The sequence below is a fragment of the Bos grunniens genome, chromosome 2 (assembly GCF_055505025.1).
Source record: "Bos grunniens cultivar Pamir isolate PY7600 chromosome 2, Bosgru_T2T1.0, whole genome shotgun sequence".
Classification (NCBI taxonomy): Eukaryota; Metazoa; Chordata; class Mammalia; order Artiodactyla; family Bovidae; genus Bos; species Bos grunniens.
In genome coordinates, this window is record NC_141166.1 from 46,122,957 (window position 1) to 46,146,596 (window position 23,640).

The window sequence follows — 23,640 nt, forward strand, 5'->3', positions numbered from 1 at the left end:
AGTTGTGTCCAACTCTGTGACCCCAGGCTCCTCTGTCCATGGAATTTTCCAGGCAAGAATACTGGTGTGGGTTGCCATTCCCAGGGGATCTTTCTGACCCAGGGATAGAAGCTCAGTCTCCTGCATTGCAGGCAGATTCTTTACTGTCCGAGCCACAAAGAAGCCCATTCCATTGTATAAACCTACCACAATTTATTTATCCATTTTGCTGTTGATGGCTGTTTTATTTCCAGGTTTTTGTTTTTTGTGTGTGTGATTACAAACAATGCTGCAAGGTACCCTCTTGAGTAACTGTTTATATGTGAGTTTCTCTAAGGTATATCTAGGAATGGACTTGTTGGGTTGCAGAGTACATGCATCTTCAATTTATTCAGTTCAGTTCAGTCTCTCAGTTGTGTCCGACTCTTTGTGACCCCATGGACTGAAGCACACCAGGCTTCCCTGTCCATCACCCAACTCCTGGAGCTTGCTCGAACTCATGTCCATCGAGTTGGTGATGCCATCCAACCATCTCATCCTCTGTCCATCCATTCAATTTATTGGGTATTATTGGGTATTTCCAAATTGCTCTGAGTTTCTAAAACTCCATACCTTTATTAATAATGTTTAGAGACTTAAAATTTTTTTGCTCATCTGATTTATATGAAATGATATCTCTTTGTTTTAATTTGAATTTTCATGATTAGCAAGTTTGACTAATAAATAAATGGTTATTTATTTAGGTTCCCCCCCCTTAAAAAAACAATAAACTAAAAAACCACAACAACCCATTTTTAATTTGGGTTCATTGTCTTTTTCATTCTTTATTAGTAGCAGTTTTTGGTGCATTTGGGGTACTAATACTTTGTTGGCTAAATGCACTAAAGATATTGTCTTCTATGTTTGCTTTTTTAACTATAACATGTCAAAAACTTTAATTCTAATATAATTGGGTTTGTCAATAATTTTCTTTTTGGTTTGTATTTTGGATCATGTGTAAGAAAATTTTCCCTTCTTGAATTCATAAAGATATTCTTATATATTTTCTTCTAAAGGCTTAAGAATTTTGCTTTTCACACTTAGATCCTGAATATATCTGATACTTTGTGAAGTAAGGATTAAAAATTGGATAATCAGTTATCTCAAAATTATATAGTGAATAATAGTTTGTGCTTTCCCCACTGTTTTATAATACTTTTCCACATATCATTTCTATATATGGGTGCATTTATTTCTAGATTCTTTACTCTGTCTCTCCCTAAGTCAACATCATCAACCTTAAAGTAATTTTTGATATTTGACTGGGCAAACTCTTCCTCTTTGCTTTTCTTCAAAATTGTATTGGCTATTTTTGGCCATTCTTTATGAATTTTGGGATCAACTTCCACCAAAAACCCTATTGGGGATTTTTAAAAATGGAGTTTCATTGAATTAATAGATACATTTAGGGAGAACTGTCACCTTCAAATCTATGAATATTATATGTAGCATTATATAGAATGTTATGTTTATTCAGACCTATTTTTAGTTAATTTAATAAAATTTATAATTTCTTCATGAAAGTCTAATACTTTTTTTAGATTTATTGATTTATTGCTAGGATATATATGTGTATTCTATTTACATAGGATATATACAATATTTTATATTATAATAATTATTATCAGATCAGATCAGTTGCTCAGTCGTGTCCAACTCTTTGCGACCCCATGAATCACAGCACGCCAGGCCTCCCTGTCCATCACCAACTCCCGGAGTTCACTGAGACTCATGTCCATCGAGTCAGTGATGCCATCCAACCATCTCATCCTCTGTTGTCCCCTTCTCCTCCTGCCCCCAATCCCTCCCAGCATCAGAGTCTTTTCCAATCAGTCAACTCTTCGCATGAGGTGGCCAAAGTACTGGAGTTTCAGCTTTAGCATCATTCCTTCCAAAGAAATCCCAGGGCTGATCTCCTTCAGAATGGACTGGTTGGATCTCCTTGCAGTCCAAGGGACTCTCAAGAGTCTTCTCCAACACCACAGTTCAAAAGCATCAATTCTTCGGCGCTCAGCCTTCTTCACAGTCCAACTCTCACATCCATACATGACCACTTTATTATATATGTATATTAATATAAAATACATAAATACTATATATGTCTTAAAATTACATTTATCCTGCCTTCTAAGCAACACCATTAGACAACTAAACAGTAGAAGGAAAAAAATTCTGGTAGGAGTTTCCCAAGTAATAAATGAAGTGAGTATGATAGGATTTCTATATTACCACTTCATAACCTCTAATGAATTAATGGCTCCACAGCTGCTAGCATCATGAAGAGGCCAGTAAACACCATGCCTCCCAAGGCGAGAACAAGAACACAATGCCCCCCTCCGTACAGTCGTCTTGTCAAATGGAAAAACCAAACTTGCCTCTGATCAAGTCTCTAGAGCTAAGTACTAATTTAAAGAAAATACAGAAGACAGAGAAACATGGAAAACTATACCATGAGAATACAATCAGCAAAATCTAGATTGTGGGAAACTCTACAGGGCAAGTGATGCAATTTCCTAAAAATAAACTAAATGAGGGAGGGAAAAAAATAAATGAGGAAAACCTATAAAGCCATATGTCAACCAAAAAAAGTCATATTAACCAACCACAAACAAAATAAAAAACAATTATGATAATTTTGAGACAATTAGGATGTTGAAAAAATGGATTGGATATCCAATTATATTAAAGAATAGTTCTAATTTGTAGATACAACAGTGGTAGTATGGTTATGTCAAAAGAGTCTTTTCTTGTCTTTTAGAGATATGTACTCACGTATATATGAGTAAAATGGTATGAGCCTGGAACTGGTTTCAGATACTATGGAAGGGAAGAAGGGATTGGGAATATGGGTGAACAGTATTGGCCAGGAGATGGCTACATGAGACTCACTGTCCCATCCATCTTTGTGCATGTTTGAGGTTTTCTATAATAAGAATTATTTTAAATTTGCATTATAAATTGTACTTTATTTTGCAAACACTAATTTTTTCCACAATCGATTTTTGTATATTGATCTATACTCAGGGAAAGATTGAGAGCAGGAGGAGAAGGGGGTGACAGAGGATGAGATGATTGGATGGCATCATCGACTCAGTGGACATAAGTTTGAGCAAACTCAGAGAGATATTGAAGGGCAGGGAGGCTTGGTGTGCTGCAGGCTATGGGGCCACAAGGAGTCAGACACAACTTAAGACTGAATGACTATGTTTAGTAATCTTGCTGAATTTTGTTTGTCTTTTAATAGCTTGTCTTTAGATGCCTTCAGATTTTCTACCTGCTGCTAAGTGGCTTCAGTCATGTCCGATTCTGTGCGACCCCATAGACGGCAGCCCACCAGGCTCCCCCGTTCCTGGGATTCTCCAGGCAAGAACACTGGAGTGGGTTGCCATTTCCTTCTCCAATGCATGAAAGTGAAAAGTGAAAGTGAAGTCGCTCAGTCGTGTCCGACTCTTAGTGACCCCATGGACTGCAGCCTACCAGACTCCTCCGTCCATGGGATTTTCCAGGCAAGAGTACTGGAGTGGGGTGCCATTGCCTTCTCCAATTTTTTACCTAAGTAGTACTATTGTCTGAGAATAATGGCAGGGTCATTTCCTCCTTTGTGTCCTCTTCTGTTTCGTTTATTTTGCTTTCTCTACTGTACTGGAACGATGGTGAAAGAGAAGCAGTGATAGAGGGTCCTTATCCTAGTCTTGCCTCTAATGAGGCTGCTTCAGAAGTTCTACCATTCAAGTGTGATGTAAACTACTCTTTAACAAAATCAGGTATTCCTCTTTCATTCCTAGTTTGATCATTTTAAGTCATGAATGGGTGAATTTTATAAATTGATTTTTCCTTTTGCATCTACTGAGATGATCCTAAGTACGGACACAGGTTTTTGAGTGTTAGACCATTTTTAGTTCCTGGGGTAAACTGAATTCAGTTGTGGTACGTTTGGATACACATATACGAGTGAGACTGGTCTATAGATTTTCTTTCTTATGCTGTTCTTGTCTCTAGTTTCAACTTCTTTTTGGTTTTGATGAATTTGGGTGTCAAGTTAGAAATAAGCTTTACTTCCTGGGAGGTGAAGAGGATTTTCAGGATCAAGGGGCAACAGCTGTATTCTGGGATTCTGGGGGGTTTCCATCCTGGGCTGCGTGGAGTGAGCCAGAAACGGTCTTAAGGATGCATCACTTCCCACTATAGAGGAGAACTTTGAAATCCTTTCCAGAAGGAAAAATAAAGGAGTGATACCGTGTGTAGGTCATCTAGGCTGCTAAGAGCTAGCAGACTACGCTGAACCCAGTGCCAGGGCTCCAGACAGCAGAGCCTGGCAGTGTACGGAGACTGCAGACCAAGGCAGAGCAGTTCTGGAAGTGAGGAGCTGAGACCCACATTGCGAGGCGGCCCTTTGCAGTGGGAAGCACCTTCAGGCTATGGATGCTGGTGCAGGAGCAGTGCCTCCCCTCCTGGGCACGTCCTTCTGGTCTCCCTATTTTATCCCCAGCTTTAAGAGAAACTTTGCATCAGTGGCTGCTTCACTTCTTGGCATAGATTAGGTAGTCATTATTCTTGTTCCTTTCGGAGCTGTTTATTCCTGGTGTTGGGAACTGCTCCTGAGGAAACGCCTTCAAAACCAAAGTAAATTGATCTAAACTAAATGAAACACCTAGGAACACTGAGTTGAGGCAGACTCGGGTTACCTCGGTTTTCATTATTAGCCACGGTTTTGCATGATTCTCTTGGCTTTTAGACCTCAAGTTCCTTTACCTACAGTAGAGATTCTAAATAATCTCCAAGTTTCATGCTGGCTTAAAAAAAAAAATGGTGCCATAATTTTGTGGTGTTTCTCCGACCTTGTAATTATTTCCTAATCAGAAACACATGGATGGCTTTTCCTGCTTTTAAGAGCCAGGGGCTTGGAGTATAGAAACCTGGGTTCATGGCTCAGCTCCTTCACTTAGGGCTGTGTGACCATGGGTTAGTTACCTAATCTCTCAGCCTCATTTGTCTCCTCTGGGAAACAGGGATAAAGCACCTTATCTTATATGGTTATGGTGAGGATAAAATGAGATAAAAGTACCAAAAGAAAAAAAAAAAAGCACCTTGTAAAGTGATCTGCTTCAGAGTAAGTGTCAAACACTCCTTCCCTTTTCTCTACCCAAGTGACGATGTCCCGAAAGCTAGCCAAAAGATAAAGTATAAATGGCAAAGTTTATACTGTTTGGCTGGCACTTCAGGGTGTTGCCCATTTGCCTGCATCCCACCTTCTTCCTAGAGTCTGAGTCGGCCTGTTGGGCAGATTTTGAGACTGTCTGGCTCTGAGGGTGTTCACCCAGGCCTGGGATCCACAGGAGGTCCTGGCAGGGAAAGGCATCACACACCACCGCTGGGAGAAGAAAAACCGACACAGGAGGCCCGGAGCACAGACCCTCAGAGGGTAGCCGAGCCTGCAGTCCCAGCCTCGCTGCAAGGAGGTCAGGAACGACAGGTGGGGAAGGCCTGGTGCTGGCCGCGCTGCAGGGTCCGGGAGCCGCCGGTGGGCGGCGGGGCGGGGACCAGAGAAGCCGCCACCCGCTGGGAGGCAGAGACAGCCGCTGCTGGGCCCTTCTGTCCTCTCTACCCTCTCTCCGATTTGCCACACGTTTTTTTTTTCTTGGAAAACCTGCCTGAAGATTCTCTTCATTTCGATTTCTCCTGGGTGTGTGTGAAGCATTTCTTCTCCGTTTCCCCTTGACCTTTCTGCTTTCTCCCCTTCTACCTGCCAGCACTCCAGGGTCTGCAAACGTTCCCTTTGGTAACTGTTAACAACCAGGAGAATGGATCTCTACAGATGGAGTCTGCAGCCTTGCCTCTGCCCAGTTCTGTGAGCAAGGACATATTCCTTAACTTCGCTGTGCCTCAGTTTTCCCATCTGGCAAAATGAAAATAATAAGAGCTCCTTCTTTACAGGATTGTTATAACAATTAAATGAAGCAATTTGCAGAGAATGCTTAGTCTGATGCCTGGCACACAGTGAGGGTGAACTGCTGCCCCTGTCTCACTGGCTTCATTGCAAATGGGTGAATGCACTCTGGGTTCAGTAAACTCCTTCCAGCATGTCTGACATCACCTCCTCCAGGCAGCCCTCCCTGACTTTTCCCCGTCTCTCCCATGTTGGTCTGCACCAGCTCTCTTGGAGTGCTAAATACATTGAAGACACAGATGGTTTGAACCATGCCTGTACCTGTCTGGCTCCTCTATCAGAGTGGGTGTTCCATAAAGAGTGTGTCTTATCCAGTCATGGAGGGCCTGGCAATTAGCAAGGGATCAGCAAATGGTTGCTAAGTAAATGAAGGAAATCCCCATTTGTGTAGTGAGTGCTGAAAACTCAAGAAGGCCGGAATCTGGGATCTGAACCCTGGAGCTTCTCGGTGGTAACACTGAGACTTCTGCTCTTCGCCTTAACAGAAACAATCCCAAGATCACCGAGTCACAGGAAATGAGCAGTAGAGACTGAAAGGTCAGCCTTCTTATTTCCTGATGCCAGAGAAAGTCAAAGCCTAGAAGCCAGCAGGTTCTTGGCTGCCTCATGCTGGTATAGGAGGACTGTGGTGAAGCCAGTATTCTCATTCTTGACCTGCTGGGCTCTCACTCACTGGCTGCTGTGGCTGAGCCTGGGCTCCTTGTGTGGCACGGGAGCTGCTGGTCTTCCAGACTCTCTCGGTCAGGGCCCACCCAAGGTTGACTGGGCGGCAGAGCTTTATGTGTTGAATGGCGGTTGGCTTTCCCTGGGAGTGGGTGTGGTGGAAAGAGCTTGGGAGAGAGGTCCAGCCCCAGTCCTGGCTTTCTGCTTATCACTTATCACCAACCCTGGTGACTCACAGATGCAGAGAGAGTGAGGGTGGGACATGGACCCTGAGAGATTATCCAGGCCCCCTCCTTGGTTTAAGGGAAAGGAATCTATGGCCCAGAGAAGTGATGTTCTCTAGGCTCTGGGGCCTAATCAAAGACAGAACTGGTAACTGAATCCATATCTTTCAAATCTGAAACTCAGTCTCCTCAATGAGGCTATTCCAGGGTTTCTGAAATAATAATGGACACACGAAGCACTTGAAGATCCTGTTAAGGCACAGGTAGGCCTGGGAGGAGACCCCAGATTCTGCCCAGATTTCTAACAAGTCCCAGGTGGATTTTAATCCTAAAGGAAATCAACCCTGAATATTCATTGAAAGGAATGAAGTTCCAATAATTTGGCCACCTGATTCGGAGATCCGACTCATTAGAAAAGACCCTGATGCTGGGAAAGATTGAAGGTAGGAGGAGAAGGGGATGACAGAGGATGAGATGATTGGATGGCATCACCGACTCAATGGACATGAATTTGAGCAAACTCCGGGAGATGGTGAAGGACAGGGAAGCCTGGCAGTGCTGCAGTCCATGGGGTCACAAAGAGTCAGACAGGACTGAGCAACTGAACAACAGCAAGGTCTGGGAGGAGACCCCAAATTCTGCCCAGATTTCAAACAAGTCCCAGGTTCTAGCTAGAAAGGGTCTAGGCCAGTGATTCTCACAAAAACCAGGGCTAGACAGGCCAGCTCTGCTATGATGTAACTATTTAATGTACTAGCCATTAGTTAGACCAGACTGTTGGGTTAATGAAGGCATGCCAGCTATAGGGCCCTTCACACAGAAGCCAGCGGGGCCAGGCCCTCCTCACCGGCTCGTCCTTATTGGTCACCCCTATTGGCTGCTTCTGTGTCTTCTGTGCGGATGCAGTGCGGATGCAGGTCCTGACTGGTGGCTGTGGGTATGTAAGTGCAGTCCTTCTGGAGGACTTGGACCTTGCTAACCCCTACAGGCACTGTTTCTTCACAGCAAGTATGCCAAGCCCAAAGTTGAGTCTTCCCTATAAGCTCTTAAGGGTAGGAGCCTTGGTTTGTCTTCTTTGAATCTCCTGAATGCTCAGGTACTCATTCCTCCATTTACTGGACTGATTCATCTATGGAACATCTGCTAGGTCTGGCTAAATAATGCACATCCTTGCCTTCAAGAAATATACCTAGCATGTGGGCTCTAATGTGGTACTTAGTGGTTGCTCAATATGTATGTCGGAGAAGGAAATGGCAACCCACTCCAGTATTCTTGCCTGGAGAATCCCAGGGACAGAGGAGCCTGGTGGGCTGCCGTCTATGGGGTCGCACAGAGTCGGACACAACTGAAGCGACTTAGCAGCAGCAGCAGCACCAATAAGTATGTGTGAAATTGGATTAGACTTCAGTGCTCTGGAGGAGGTGGCAGCGTCATCAAATGATAGAGAGGGCGAAGGAGAGCAGCTGGTGTTGGCCGCTCCCTAATAAGGGGCTCATTTTCAAAGAAGGGGTCTGGCTCCTTCGGCAGTTCCTACTGGGGTTGGTGGAAATGAGAGCACTGAAGCCTCACTGAAGTCTCTGCACTTTTGAAAGGTATCAGGCAAATTCTCAAATGCATCGTAATTTTTAGCTTTCCCTTTGACGCTGTAAAGACCAATGGGAAACAGGGATACACAAGCTCCTCTTCTCAGGCCAGTCACAGAGCGGATGGCTAAAACATGTATGGTGTCTGCAGCAGAGAGAGAAATGGAACTTCCCTGGTGGTCCAGGGACTGGGACTCTGAGATTCTAAAGCAGGGGGCATAGGTTCGATCCCTGGTCGGGGAATTTGGATTCCACATGCTGTATGGCATGGCCAAAAAAAAGGAAGAGAGAAATGGCCCACCATGGTGACTCTGAGTCCATGAGGTAGGAAGTGGTAGCATCTGCCAGACAGAGCCATCTACCCAGCTTGGCAGAGATGCTGCTGCTGCTGAGGCTGCTAAGTCACTTCAGTCGTGTCTGACTCTGATGCTAAGTCCCACCTAATGTCCATTCTGCCCTGTGTTTGGGTGGCAGACCCCCTCACATTTTAGCTTGACACATGAACACATAGCAAGACATTTCATTCCCCAACCTCACTTGTAGCCAGGGAAGCCAACGGGATATGAGCAGAGGTGGAAGAGGTGCAATTCCTGAATTAGGCTCTTACAAGGCAGCTGGGCCTTTCCCTCCCTTGTCCTGCACGGTGAAGAGGAAGCTGAGCCAGCTCTGACCAGGCAGACAGGGGTGACAGCAAATGGAGTGCCAGAGAGACGATAAGAAAGAGCCTGGGTCCCTGGACAGCCCTGTGGAGTGGAGCTGTCCCACCCCCTGCCTGCCAGCTCAGACCCTTCCCTGAGAGAGAAATAAACCTTCCCTCTTGTTTGAAGTCACTTTCTTTTGGTCTTTGTTAGAACCAACATCCTAACTACTGCACGTCTGTCTCTTGCATGACAGAGCAATGATGCTCTGAGCCTTTTCTCCTGGTAGAATAGAAATGGTTGGTCTCTAAGGTTTTCTGCCAGATCTGCCTTTTGTCTCCCACCCTGTATTGTTTCAGGCTAGTCACTGGGGGCCCCCTACACTCATGCAGGGCTCCCCAGATCTTTCAAAGCTCCTGAGACTGTTTTAAGGTCTGCCACATTCCGAGGGGTTCTGTCACTACTGCAACATGACCTCATTCAGACTGGGTCTGCTACCTGGCCCTGGACCTCAGCAGAAGAAGGACTCTCAAGGAGGACTCAGTCAGTCCCTGAGAGCCAGTAACCCCACCCTGCCTCCCTGCAAATGAGATGGATTTGGAAAGTAAGTAAATCATTATGTTCCATCATGTTAAACCAAGAACAAGTCTTTCCTGATAGGGCTACTAAACCAAGCTATTTAAGAAGTAGACTGTATCTAACCTTCAGTGAGTACTCACTGTGTGCCGGGCGTTCTTGCAAGCACACTGTGTGTATTAACTCCTGTATGTCACAACCACCCCACAAGAGAAGTACTATAGTATCCCCGTTTTACAGATGAAAAGATACCCAGAGAAGTTTAGTGACTTACCCAAGGCTGCACAGTTAGTAAGAGGTGGAACCAGGATTTGAACCCAGGGACTCAGATTTGATAACTGGTGCTCTTTTTCTTTTGGCTGTACTGTGAGACTTGCAGGATCCTAGTTCCCTGACCAGGAATTAAACCCAGGCCCATGGCCCACAGTCCCAACCGCTGGACCACCAGGGAATTCCCAATAATAGATGCTCTTGATTATTGTGATGCTGCCTAAACAAAGCCCTCCAATGTTCATACTCCTATTATGTCCAAAAGAACAGATTAAACTGAGTCACTGTCAAATTCAGAGAGATAAATCCTCGAAGCGAGGCTCAAGATTGTGGTTCTCGAAGTGTGGTCCCTGGACCACTAGCCCCAGAATCACTGAGGAATTTAATAAAATTGTAAATGCTATGACCTCAGCCCAGATCTAGTGAGTCAGAAACTCTGGAGGCCCAGACATCTTTATTTTTACAAGCCTTCCACGTGGTTCTGAGGCACACTGAAGTTTGAGAGCAGTTGGCCTAAGAAATAAACAAGAATTGAAAGAAGAATGGAAATTTTGGACTTCCCTGGTTGTCCAGTGGATAAGAATCTTCCTGCCTGTGCAGGGGACACGGGTTCGATCCCTGGTCTGGGAAGATTCCACATGCAGAGGAGTGACTAAGCCCATGTGCCACAACCTCACAGCCCACGTGCTGCAATTACTGAAGCCTAGCAACTTAGCAGCAGCAGCAGAAGCAGAGCAATTACTGCTCTAGGGCCCAAGAGTCACAACTACTAAATCCCTGTGCTACAACTACTGAAGGTCTTGCTTTGCTACAAGAGAAGCCACCACAATGAGAATCCTGTGTACCTTAACTAGAGAAAGTCCACGCCAGGGATGAAGACCCAGTGCAGCCAAAAAGAAAAAAAAAGAATGGAAATTTTATCCCTTCCTCGGACTTCGGGGGTGAGAAAGAGAGGCAGAAAGAAAAGTTTCATATTTAAAATAAGAGCTGTTTCCCAAGCCCTCTCTGACTTGGGGGTTGCTGTTTTGAACTGTCTTGTGAAAACTTGCATGCTGTGTTCTCAGCAAGTCCAAGACTCAGGGTATTCTCACTGGATGTGGCCCTGGCTCATTGCTTATAGTTAATCTTGCAGCTCACTACTTAATTTAGAGGAGGAAAAAAGTCCTGACAATTAGTTGTAAGACCCACGAGGGGAAAACTGATCCTTAAATAGTTAAAAAAAAATTCCTTGGCACTCCCTCCTTTTTTTCCCTTCAAAGATTTGAAATCCTTTTTGAACATTAGCATTTATCATTCGGGACAGGCAAATGCTTTCTTTAATTTTCTGTGGTGATATTTCACTGGGTAAAAGACTGTCTGAGTAACCTTTATGGAACTGAGCCGGGGCCTGTCCCTCCCAGGAAATCTGTTTTGACTGACTTGGTCATTGCTTAGATTTGGCCATGTTCTGCACTGCATAAAACCTCCACTGCACTTGGCCAAGACCTTGGAGCCTCATCAGTGTTCATAGTCTGGATATGCGATTTACGATATGGAAGATATGAAGACCAGAATACATTTCCCTGGTTATTGTTACTCAGCTTTTAAAACGGAGGTGGCAGGAGATGTAGGTCAGCAGAAACCTTGCTTAAAAGTTTGACTGAACACAGGGATCAGGCTACTGTAGTATTTTATTGTCTGATATTCAGAAGCAATGAAAAATTTAAAAATGAGTATAAAATTATAATGAATATTAAAATTAATTTTGGGAGGGGAGTGTCATTTGAAAAAAATAGCAAAAGATAGAAACTAGAAAAAGATCAAGTTAGGGTGCAACCCCCAAATCCATGACTTGCACTCTTATCTCCAGTAAGTTCTATGGTCTCTCTCACCCTATGAGGGTCCAGACAGGATAGGAAGAATCGTGCCATCATTTCACAGACTGGTAAAATGTGGCTGTGAAGAGGGTACAAGGTTATTCATTGAGATATCCAAGTTGAGATTCATATTCATTAAAGGGCTATGGTACATGAATTACTTAATTTATCCCTCATGCAAACTTATGAGGGCAGGGCAGTACTGTTTTTTTTTTTTTCCTGACAATTTTCCGGTCAAGCCATGCAGCATGTGGGATCTTAGTTCCCCGACCAGAGATCAAACCCGCGCCCCCTGCAGTGGGAGCTAGGAGTCTTAACCACTGGACCACCGGGGTAGTCCAAGGGCAGTCCTGTTTTCGTCTCTGAAAACAGGATACTGAGGTGGGGAGGTTAAGGAAGAGGTAGGTAGTCCATCTCCAGAGCCCAGGCTCTCCACTCATCTGTTCAGATCTGCTGCTGACCGGCTATCCAGAGAACCTTATGTGACTTAACAGAAAGGTGTCCCAGTAGAAGGACCAAGTAGGGAAAGGAGCCTCCCTTGGGTGGATGCACCCAGGGGTGGAGCGCCTGGGAACAGAGCAGAGGCGGGATTTCAGCCCTCTCTGGCTCCCCCTAGGGATTCCCTGGTGGCTCAGACGGTAAAGCGTCCACCTGCAATGCGGGAGACCTGGGTTCGATCCCTGAGTTGGGAAGATCCCCTGGAGAAGGAAATGGCAACCCACGCCAGTACTCTTGCCTAGAAAATTCCGTGGATGGAGGAGCCTGGTGGGCTACAGTCCATGGGGTCGCAAAGAGTCAGACACAACTGAGCAACTTCACTTTCACCTTCTGGCTCCCTCTGCTGGACGCTTTTATACAGCAATCCACAAACGCAATTCTGGCGGACCCTGCATCCACTCCTTGAGAATGCAAGTGTTTCTCACACAACTGTTTCCACTCCTGCAAGAAGCAATGAGGATAAAGTCCACCTCTGTGGACCTGGGCCTAGCTAACTGAAGCATCCTGTAGCAAGCCCAGGTGCTCCCCGCCAGGGAAGAGCTTCCAGTTCAAGGTATGAGAATATGAGGTATGCCCCAAAGCCTAGTTCTGGGCCTAATCTTTCCCAGAGTCATCATCATTATCAAATGCAGCATCGTTTTTGGAGGAAGTCACATTCAAACAGCTCTGGTCACCCAGAGCTGTGGGTGTCAGGGGCTGGGTCTCCAAAGATGCTGGTCTCCCTTTGTTGTAAGGTCGTCCCTCCAGACAGGGAATCTAAGGTCCCTCACCTGCATACCCAAGTGCTGGGGAAAGCAGGAGAAGCCAGAGACAGACATGCATATGGGGTCTTCTTGTAATGCCCCAAAGTCTCCACTGCCTTCCATCAATCTGCAGCCGCTGGCAGGAAATAAATCTCTCAAGTCCAAGGACATAAAAGCATGTCATTATCAGTTGGCTTGTGATGCATTAAGAGTGCATCAGAGTCTATACTCTGCCTTCCAACCCATGGCCTGACAGGAAATGGAACAGTCATTCCTCATTAACATCTTTGAACAATGCACAGATGCGCAATTCATCCCACAATTATTGTAATCAGATATGATAAAACCCAACCCAACTGTCTCTACCTTGAGCGTCTGGATGATTTTCTCTGAGTTCTCCACCTTCTTCATGATCATCCATCTCTTCTCTACTTGCCTGTTAGGTAACAACAACAAAAGATACATAAGACACAATAAATGCAAGCACTCCTAGGGTCCATGCCCTTTGCTACAAGGGAATCCAGTTTTCTTAGTGGTCTCTTCTCCTCCTTTGTCAGTTTATTTTGACTTAAGTGTCCAAGAAGGCTGCTGCCAGGGTGAATGGCCCTGAAGAGCCAGGTGGGCTTAGCAGTGACCTTGAGCACTGTCTTCATCCGTCATTCTGGGGAAGGCTTGTCTGCCTGTCCAAGCTGTGCTCCATGCCTGACATACTTGGGGAAAGAATGTCACTGGCAAAGACGGACTGACAGAAGGCAGCGAGGTGCCCGCAGGGACTTGGGGGGGCCACAGTGTGACCACTGCAGAGAGGGGGCAAAGTGGAAAGGTTGGGGACAAGTTAGACTCTCAGTACCTTGGTCTTTGCCTTGAAAACAGATGGAAGGTACTGAGGGATTGAAGTGAGGGAGCAAAAGGGTCAGGCTTGTGGGGTTTCCAGGATAACCATGGATTGGATTTCTTACCACATGAAACCCTTTCTTCTTTCTCTGAGTGATACAAGCTGCTTGCAATCCCACAACCCAGAAATCTCTATAATGATGGTCCTCAACACTGACTGCATCTTAGAATTATCTGTGGAACTTAAAAAAAAAAATTCCTAGGCAGTTGTTGTTGTTCAGTCTCCAAGTCATGTCTGACTCTGCAGCCCCATGGACTGCAACACACCAGGCTTCCCTGTCCCTTATCATCTCCCGGAGTTTGCCCAAATTCTTGTCTATTGAATTGGTGATGCCATCCAACCATCTCATCCTCTGCCACCCTCTTCTCCATTGCCTTTAATCTGTCCCAGCATCAGGGTCTTTTTCAATGAGTTGGCTCTTCCCAGCAGGTGGCCAAAGTATTGGGGTTTCAGCTTCAGCATCAGTCCTTCCAGTGAATATTCAGGACTCATTTCCTTTAGGATTGAAGATTCCTAGGCCCTAACCTCCAACGTTAAAATCAGACTTTCTGGAGCTGGAGCATCTTTAAGGCTTCTTGGGTGATTCCAATATGCAGCCAGGATTGAGAACCATGGCTCTTCTCTAGAGGGCAGGAAGAGCAGTTCTTAAGTTGCCAAGGAAATGTGGCGGGTAGAGTCAGTGACTCAAATAAAGCCCCCAGTGTTCTATAAGGCCAGCTCTTGGCCTTTGTCACCTGAATCTGCGTGATACACAGCTTCACTTCAGCCATGGAGAAGGAATCTGAAGGCCCTAGAAGCCTCCCCCGGGACTCCAGTTCCTCAGCCTTTAGCTGACAGTCAGTCACTTTATCATCAAATACATAAGCTGCTTTGAGAAGAGACAATTATCTGCTGATTTGTTTTGACATTCTCTGCTTGCTTGGTGGCTTTTTACCCGGTGTGCTTCTCACCTGTTAGCTTAGTGTTTGTGGCTGCTAAGATATTCTGACTAAGAAAACCTACAGCAGGTAAGTAACTTTCCTTCTTTTGCATGTGTCCGTTTGGAGACAAAGCAGATTTGGCCTGATGCAGTTAAAAAAAAAAAAAAGAAAAATTCATCCCTGAGTAAATGGAAAGGTTTTTAAAAAGAAACGATTGCAGGAAAAACCTGCCTCAGTCTAGTAAACTGCTGTTAGAAGACTACAAAACAGATAAATTTTTAAAAATCCTGTTTATAAATCTTTTTAGTCTAACAGGAAATTGGATTAAAAGGGAAAAACAAGCTTCCTCTTTTGGAAGAATTTCAAAGCCCAGAAGAATAAACCTTCAGTCTTAATAGCAAGCAGCTATCAGCTTTCAGGAGCAAGAAATACTCTTCTCCTTTCACAGATGGAGAGATGCAGACAGAATTGGGGATTTGGAAAGAATTTTCTGATGAGTCCCTGTTAGAAACATAAATAGTTTTAATTTGAAATTCTGGGGGGTTCCCTGGTGGTCCAGTGGTTAGGACTTCCTGCTTCCACTGCCAAGAGTGTAGGCTCAATCCTTGGTCCGGGAACTAAGACCCCACAAGCCATGTGGTGTGGCCTTAAGAAAAAAAATTCTCCCTGTTGCTTAGAAAGGTGTCAAAAACCTATTATTTTTTACATACATGAACACACATGTGAAAAGACACATCTGAGGTCATTCGTTGCAGCATATTAGAAACAACTTACATGTCTCGTCAATTGGGGATGTATTAAGTAAATCATGGTAATTTACACGATGGAATACAATGCAACCATTAAAAAGGATCTCTTAATAAATTGAAGTAGAACTCCAAAATATATTAAGTAAAACAAAAAAGTAAGACCGTAAGCAATGTGTATAATACGTAACCTGCTAAGTCACTTCAGTACTGACTGACTCTTTTTGACCCTATGGATCAGGCTCCTTTGTCCATGGGATTCTCCTGACAAGAATACTGGAGTGGGTTGCCATTTCCTCCTCCAGTATAATATGTGAAAACATATATAAAATATGTCTCTACCCCAGGAAGGGTACACAGAAAACCAGCCAATAGTGGCGTGGGATGGGGAGGGAGCCCAACTGGGAGACATACCCTTTTATAGTTAAATATTTTAAACCTCCTGAATATATTTTGAATTCAAGATTTGAACTGGAAAAACTAAAACTAAATAAAATGCTGTCGCTTTTAATGAGTTACAAAAGCAATGATTGAAACACGGCAATAATACTCAAGTGAGCCAAACAAACCAAAGGACAGAAAATTCAGATCCCAGCTCAGTTATTCTGGCCAGGTCATTCACTCTTCATCGGTTCATTCAGCTTACGACTATATATTGAGTGTCTGTTGTGCGCAAGGGACTGTGCTGGACGCCGGGGGCACCGAGCTGAAAAAATCTGTGAGAAGCTCAGTAACTTGTTTCTCAGTAGAGAAACAAGAAATCTCACCGTTGCCATGCAGTGTGATAAATGTAGTGATATGACAGGTTTCTGCAGGACCTCAGGGGAGGTGAAGCTAAATTAGGCTGGGGAGGTTTGTTTACCAGTGGACGTGGTGCTAAGTCCTGCGGGGAAGGGGAGGCGGGCAGTTCCCGCAGAGCAAGGAGGCTGTGCTGGCGCCAGGGATGTTCGGCATGGCTTCAGTGCCCAGACAGTGGGAATCAGACTCTGGCCAGCCAGATATTGCATATTGCAGTCTGGAGTTTTAAAAAATATTTTTTTGTTTGCTCTATTTTTCTATTTATAAAAGAAATACATTTTTTGATGCCAGGATTTAACCGGAAGGCCAATGGGGATGTGGTAGGAAATTTCAAGCAAACCAGTGGCATGACTGAGCTGTATTTAGAAAGAGTGCTGGCAACAGTGTGGTATTCTAGGGCTGGGGAGGGGTGTGGGTGAATGGGGATGGTAACAAACACTTGGTAAACACAAACTGCAGCGCTAAAACCAGACAAGAGAGACAGTTGCCCCAGGGGTTGGGGTGCAGGCCCTGGACTCAGACCTTGTGCACTGAAGCTTGGATGCTACATCTCAGGCCTTACAGGTCATGTGAGGTAATTACTTCCTGAGCCTCAGTTTCTGCAACAGACAGGGGCTGGGCCAGGTGTCCTGAAGGTCTCAGCTGTTCTTGGAGAACCTTCCACTGGCCCTGCCCTCTCCCCTCACACCCAGCCCCCTATCTGAGCATGGTACTTCTAGGCCCATAGCAGGCTCCGGGAAAGAACTACGGGGCGGAGGGGGAGCAGGAGCCAGAGGTGGGGCTCCAGTTGGCCTCACTCTGTATGACTGATCATAGCCTCTCCATCTGTGAAATGGGAGTAATGATACATTTTGTAGAGAGTTCTTGAAAAGCTAAATTAGGAAAATATATTTGGAAATTCTTTGTAACATATCATTTAACACATGCATTATATGACCAATTTCAATGCCTTATTGATGCTTGAAGGGAATCAGGGTCTCATTTGTGAGTTTCAACTGCAAGGTCGTACAACTTTTCTCATGTATTAAAAAGATCTCACATTTATTCTTCAATAAAGCGAATGGATTTATGAAAATCATAAGGTATCTTGCATTATTAAGATGAAAGTATTAAATCTCTGTTCCTCTTCCAGGTACTGAAAGGCTAAACAAAGATATACAATTAAATTCTTCTCAGGAACAGCGCAGATAAACCTTATCAATAAGAGGAATTGTAGGTTTGGTGGCTTTGAAAACTAGCTCCCTCTCCCACCAGTTACATCACTCTTTGGTTCGCTCATCTCACCAATCCTCAGTTTCCTCATCTGCACAGTGGTGAACTGTACACTTACCAGGAAGGGGGTGGGGGAAATTAAATAAGGTTTAATATGTGGAAGGCCTGCTCTTAGCAGGGATCAGTGAATATTTCTTTCTTCTTTGTGAATCGAATCCTTTATAGATGTGAAAACTCTTTGAAAATTATTATTTCGTCTAATTCTCGCCTCACCATTGAGAGGTAGGTAGGGAGGTTCCAGTATTACTATTTCCATCTTACTGAAGAGGCAGCTGAAGAGGAGTCCCACAGTGTGACAAGGTTGCTCAGAGTCCGAGAACACCCAGGGCTTCCCAACTGCTGGTCAGATACTTTAATATTGATAAGAGTCCACTTAATTCGGGCTTTTTTTTGGGAGGAACTGTCACAGACTCAATGCCCTGAATATTCTTGCTGGCAAAATTATTTTCAAGTGTCCTGGGGTCATCGCATCTGGAAACCAGCTTGGGATTCATCTGCAACTTGCCTGCTGGTGGTCAACAAAGTAGGTTTCAATGACTCTAGGCACCGGAACTTCCCTCCTCAGGGGCCCACTCCACCTCTGGACAACGTCTTGAGCATCAAGCATCGTTTTGCCGTTACTTCTCCTCACTGAAATCCATGTTGTCTCTTCCCCACATGACCACAGGGTTCAGGGTAGTGACAGCCAGACTCTTCTTGGCAGGATGTACCCACACCTGCCTGCGTAAGTTACATCCAAGTAACACCTGACTCCTAACCAAGGACAGGGGACAACTCAGGGTACCCCATTTCAGGCAGGTCCCTCTGTCAGGATTCAAGGGCACCAAGCGATGACTGCCTGTGTGATGGCTGTGAGGTGGAGGCTTATTTCTCATTCTTCATATCCTCTGGGCATAACGTACATACCCTTTGATGTCAGTGTCGAGTATAAGCATATTCAATTCTGTATCTAGCATTAATTGGCATTATTGCTATTTTCTTCCCCACTACCATGACCTAACCCTGATAATTTATTAAAATTCCCAGGGAAAGAAATCTCTATCTTAATTTATTCATCAATTACCATTTCTTTTACAAAAAATAGATTTAAAAAGAAAAAACATGGGTCAATTTTTATGTGAACCCAGATGTACTCTGGGTTGATCATGTTTCCCCAGATCTAAGCCTGATACAGATTATCCTAGAAAATGGGCTGACAGCATTGCCTTCAGTGTTATAAAGAGGTTCTTGAATCTGAGGAGGATTCCACGTGTAATAAATGAAGGCGTCTCTCCTGTAGCAACCTGGGCTGACCTCTGCACAAAACTGTGCTGATACTATCCACTTCTTTGTTTATCTGCCTCTTAGATTACAGATTCCTTGGAAGGCCAGGGATGGCGATGATTCATCTCTGTACACTCAGCGCCTAACAGTGTCTGATACACAGTAGATGTTCAATGTATCCTGTCTGAAGGGAAATGAGCGATCATGGGGAGACAAAGCTTTATGCTGACTCCACAGAACGCAGGTGAAACGGAGGGGAATGGCAGAGCCCCGCAGAATCAGAAAATCTTCCTGCAAAAGACTGGATGAGTGCTTAGGGATGGAATTTTCTAGAAGGAGCTGTGTTGGATGCTTATCTAATTTGGTAGGCGCTGATTTTGATTGGATAGGACTCAGCTGAGGCCTGCAGGGAAGTTTTATAGCGAAGTGGTTGAAAACATGGGTCCCAGGATTTCTCTCGGAGAAGGCAATGGCACCCCACTCCAGTACTCTTGCCTGGAAAATCCCATGGACGGAGGAGCCTGGTGCGCTGCAGTCCATGGGGTCGCTAAGAGTCAGACACGACTGAGCAACTTCATTTTCACTTTTCACTTTCATGCACTGGAGAAGGAAATGGCAACCCACTCCAGTGTTCTTGCCTGCAGAATCCCAGGGACGGGGGAACCTGCTGGGCTGCCGTCTATGGGGTTGCACAGAGTCGGACACGACTGAAGCAACTTAGCAGCAGCAGCAGCAGCAGGATTTCCCTGGTGGTCCAGAGGTTAAGACCACACTTTCACTGCAGGGGGCGCTAGTTTCTTCGTGCCATGAGGTGTGCCCAAGAAACAAACAAACAAACAAAACATGGACTCTGGCGCAGGGCTGCCTGACCAACTGTATGACATTTGAGAAGTCACTTCACCTCTCAAGACCTTACTTGTCTCATCTGTAAAATGGGATAATGCTACCTAGTTTTTAGATTCGCTTTGTGAGTTAGAGTTCTTGCATGTAAAATTTACAACAGAGCCTAGCACAGAACAATTGTTCATTCATGTTAGCAATTGTGATTATTTATATTCCTTTCCATTTCCCTTTTCTGCTCCAATATTTTTGTTTCTTACCCTCATCCCCTGAAATGTGCACTGCTTCCTACATGCACCAGCCAAAAATGAATGAAGTGCCCCGTGACTAGGCAGCAAGTGCAGAGATGAAAAGTATAGACTGAGTTGAACAGCCTGTGTGCCTTTCTTGATTTGAGCTTTCCATCCTTTGATGTGCAATCCTGAGATTTGAGTCTTTCTGCGGGGCAGCCCCTAAGAGTCTGGCAGCTGCCACCTCAGCAAGCAGAAGGTCTATCTAGGGAGAGCTGTTAACACTGAGCATTTGCAAGAAAAGATGTAGTATGAGGGGCAAGGACTGGTCTGGGAGTCAGAAAGTCTAGAGTGTCCCCATCAGTCTCATGCAGAAGCAGACTGAGTTATAATTTCTGTGAGTCTTGAAAAGGATGGACTAGAAAGTGGGCCTTGGGGATGACAGTGCCTTTCCTTCTATAATATGGTGCCAAAATTGCTGAATGAAAACGTGTAACAGGAAAGCACTGTGGACACTAAATACACACACAAAAATTGTAAAATCCCTCACTTGCAGCTTCTAGAGGCTCCATAAATATGTTCTTGTCTTATTTACATAGCAGTTATTAATTTACCATATACGTTGCCTGGACAAGGCTTTATCTGTTTTGTTTGTTGATGTATCTCAAAGGCCCAGAAAGTGCCAGACACACAGTAGGTAGTGGATGCTCATTATGAGTTGAATGAATGAATAGTGCTAATGACGATATCGCATCCCAGGAAGCATCAACCATAATTCTTCAAGCCCTAAGGGAAGAACTAAAGTGTTGCTAAGGAAAAGAAGAGCATAGTTTCATTAACATAAGTGTTTGGGGATGAATGGTGTTTCTCTGAAATTCGTATGTTGAAGAACACCCTCAGTATCCTAGAATGTGACTGTGTTTGGAGACAGGATATTTAAAGAGGTAAAATGAAGTTGTTTGAATGGTCTATAAGCCAATACGACTGATGTCTTTAAACAAGAGGAGATTAGGACACTGACGTGTAGAGGAAAGATCACGTAAAGACACAGAGAGAAGACGGCTATCTACGAGCCATGAGAAGACCTCAGAATAAATCAACTCTGCTGACACCTTAAGTTTGGACTTTTGGCTTCCAGAATTGTGAGAAAATAAATTTCCATTGTTTAAACCACCCAGACTGTGGTACATTGTTTTGGTGGCATACGATGAATAATGAATCAAAGTAATTATTTTGAATACTTCTAGGAAAATCTTTAGGTTTGCTTCCCAGAACCATTCTCTTCTTCTAAGTTTGCCTTTTTGAAACACTCCTCTCCTCCCTACTCTGAGTTCCTATGGCTCCAGGCTGGGAAAATCAGTGTCTTCCATTCCTCTGGCCATGGTGATTTCATTCGTGCATGGCCATGTGACTCAAGCTAGGCCAGTGATTTAGAAAACAGAAGCTCATGGCTATCTTGAAACCATGGGGAAAGAGCCTATCTAAGAGGAAACAGGAAAGAAAAACCCAGCCACGGAGAGAGACAGATTTGGGGCATACGTGACTCGGAATCAAAGCCCCACCTGGCAGAGCTGGGACTGGGACCACTCAAAGCAGCTGGAACCTAAGAACTCTGGACCAGTGAGGTTAGGAGGGTGACCCACGTGAACTTGGAAGTCCCTGCCAGTCTACAGCACTGGAAAGTGCTCCCATCATGAGCCCCACGAGTATTTGACGTCTTCACCTTTGTTTCTATCTTTCTTAGTCACCATTCTTATCAAGGACCTGGGATCTTGTTTTTTGAGGGTAGTATGAAGGACCTGAGATGCTTCCAGGCCAAGACTTGCTTTGTTCCTGATCAGTTTATTTCACTCCAAGGTCATTTATTTCTTGTTCATTCACCTCTGAGGGGGGCAAATAATGGGGAGAAAGAGGCTCTTAAGTCAGAGGATTGTGGGATGAGAAGGGGATCCACTTATGGAGCATTTAGGAAGCCTCTTCCATGAGCCAGTTGCTGTTAGATGCCAGGGCAGGAGGGCATATTGCAAAGATGGACAAGTGCCATCCCCACCACAGGAACTCTCAGTACCCTTAGCTGAATTGAAGCTGAGCTTGGGAAAGTAATGAACTCCTAGTGAAAACAGGGTCAGACATCCAGAAGAGGATTGGTAGTTGCCTTCTAAATAGTTAACTCAAGAGTTAGCCTTCTCTATAGTAGGATTATCAGCTCTGCCCATTTACAATGGTAAAACAGTAACAATTATTGTAACAACTGTCAAGATAAAATGAGTTATATTTACCTGTTTTATGAGTGGTTCAAGGTTATCCTTTCTCCTCTCTCTTCCCTGTCCTCCACCAACCAAACCAGACACCCAACTGATTTGTCCCCGATGGCTGCCTGTGATTACTGTCCTAATTTGTTCTATCTTCCTCTGCTACAAGCTGCCTATTTTCTGTCCCTTCTGATAAAGCAGGAACTCTGAGGGACTTCTGAAGCTGTTTTTTTGTACCATGCAGAAGTGTATTAACTGGAATCCCTGTGTATGTGTCTATAAAACCCCTCGTCTTCTCAGTGTGAGATCACCTTCAGGAACGGCGTCATGTCGAGGTGCAGCTTGCGCGTGTAAAATTCTTTTCTGTTTGAACATATCAGCCCTTTATTTATACAACTTTGAGGCTCTCCTGTCTTCTGAGCTGCTGCCTCCAAGGACTGCTGGGATCCCTGTGAAGAGAAGCAGAAAGCCCAGCATTCATAGGAATGATATACAGTGCGACAAGAGCTAGTCTGAATCCCCAAATATTTATAGAAAGCAATTCTTCATCGTTGGAACACTAATAGTAACACCTATTTTTACCATGGAAGAGACAGGGGACTCATATGTGTGGAGGATAACTTGAGTCTGGTTATGAATTCACACCTGGAGTCAGCATGATGGGAAAGTGGGAAAAGGCACCTTACTGTATTGCTGGGTAGGAGTCACTTTATATAATCCTCCTAACGGCTCTGTGAGGCATATATTGCTAGCCCCATTTTGCAGATGAGGAACTGGAGGCTCTTGGAGGTTAAGTAACTTGCCCAAAGTCACACAGCAGGTAAATACAGAGCCGAAATCATGGACTGCCCCGAACTTTTTTTTTTTCTGAACTCCTTTTTTTGATGAGATCTTTTTGCTACTTCTACAGCTTTCATGAACAGTTATTAAATCTGCCTTGCAGCAAACACAGTTATATCAAGACTTCAGTTTATCTCCAAATTTAAAATGTATTTGATGTGTTAGAAAGAGTGATTTGAACAAATCTAGCAGAGAGGGAAGGAAGAATGGGCTGGTGGAGGTGTCCGGGGGCTTTTCTGATCTCCTATGGCCACAACATGCAAATGTTGTCACCCCACAGAGCATGACAAAGCATATCCTGAACTTGCTTGCCAGCCCACGCTCCGTACTGCAACCCAGGTGCTTTTTCCGGATGCAAACTGGACCACATCATTCTTCTGCTTAAGACCTTCAAAGGCCTTCCCTTCAGGATGAAGGCCAACCCGCTTAGAAGGTTTACATGACTCTTCTTGCCTGGCCTTGGACTATCTTTCCTGTCTCATTCAGTCATTCAACAAATACTTATTGTGTGCTTGTTCTATGCCCAGGAGAAAGCATGCGGCAGTGCAAGAAGCAGACAGAGGCTTCA

At 44.6% G+C, this 23,640-nt stretch overlaps 1 protein-coding gene across 8 annotated transcripts in view; it reads right to left on the reverse strand.

The window, feature by feature from the left end:
- Positions 1–23,640, reverse strand: part of KIAA2012 (KIAA2012 ortholog) — a 126,737-nt gene that overhangs the window by 29,828 nt on the left and 73,269 nt on the right. For 7 of the 8 annotated variants that reach the window (XR_015143836.1, XR_015143831.1, XM_086345832.1 and 4 more), the window contains 2 exons: positions 22,544–22,681; positions 13,383–13,452 (listed from right to left, as the gene is read on the reverse strand). Coding sequence is in view for 6 of the 8 variants with exons in the window: in XM_086345832.1 (XP_086201958.1) it covers positions 13,383–13,452; positions 22,544–22,681 (208 nt within the window). In the remaining 2 variants the exon portion in view is untranslated. Of the gene's footprint in view, positions 1–12,578; positions 12,715–13,382; positions 13,453–22,543; positions 22,682–23,640 lie in introns of those variants that run through there. The other variant, XM_086345849.1, reaches the window with a different exon arrangement.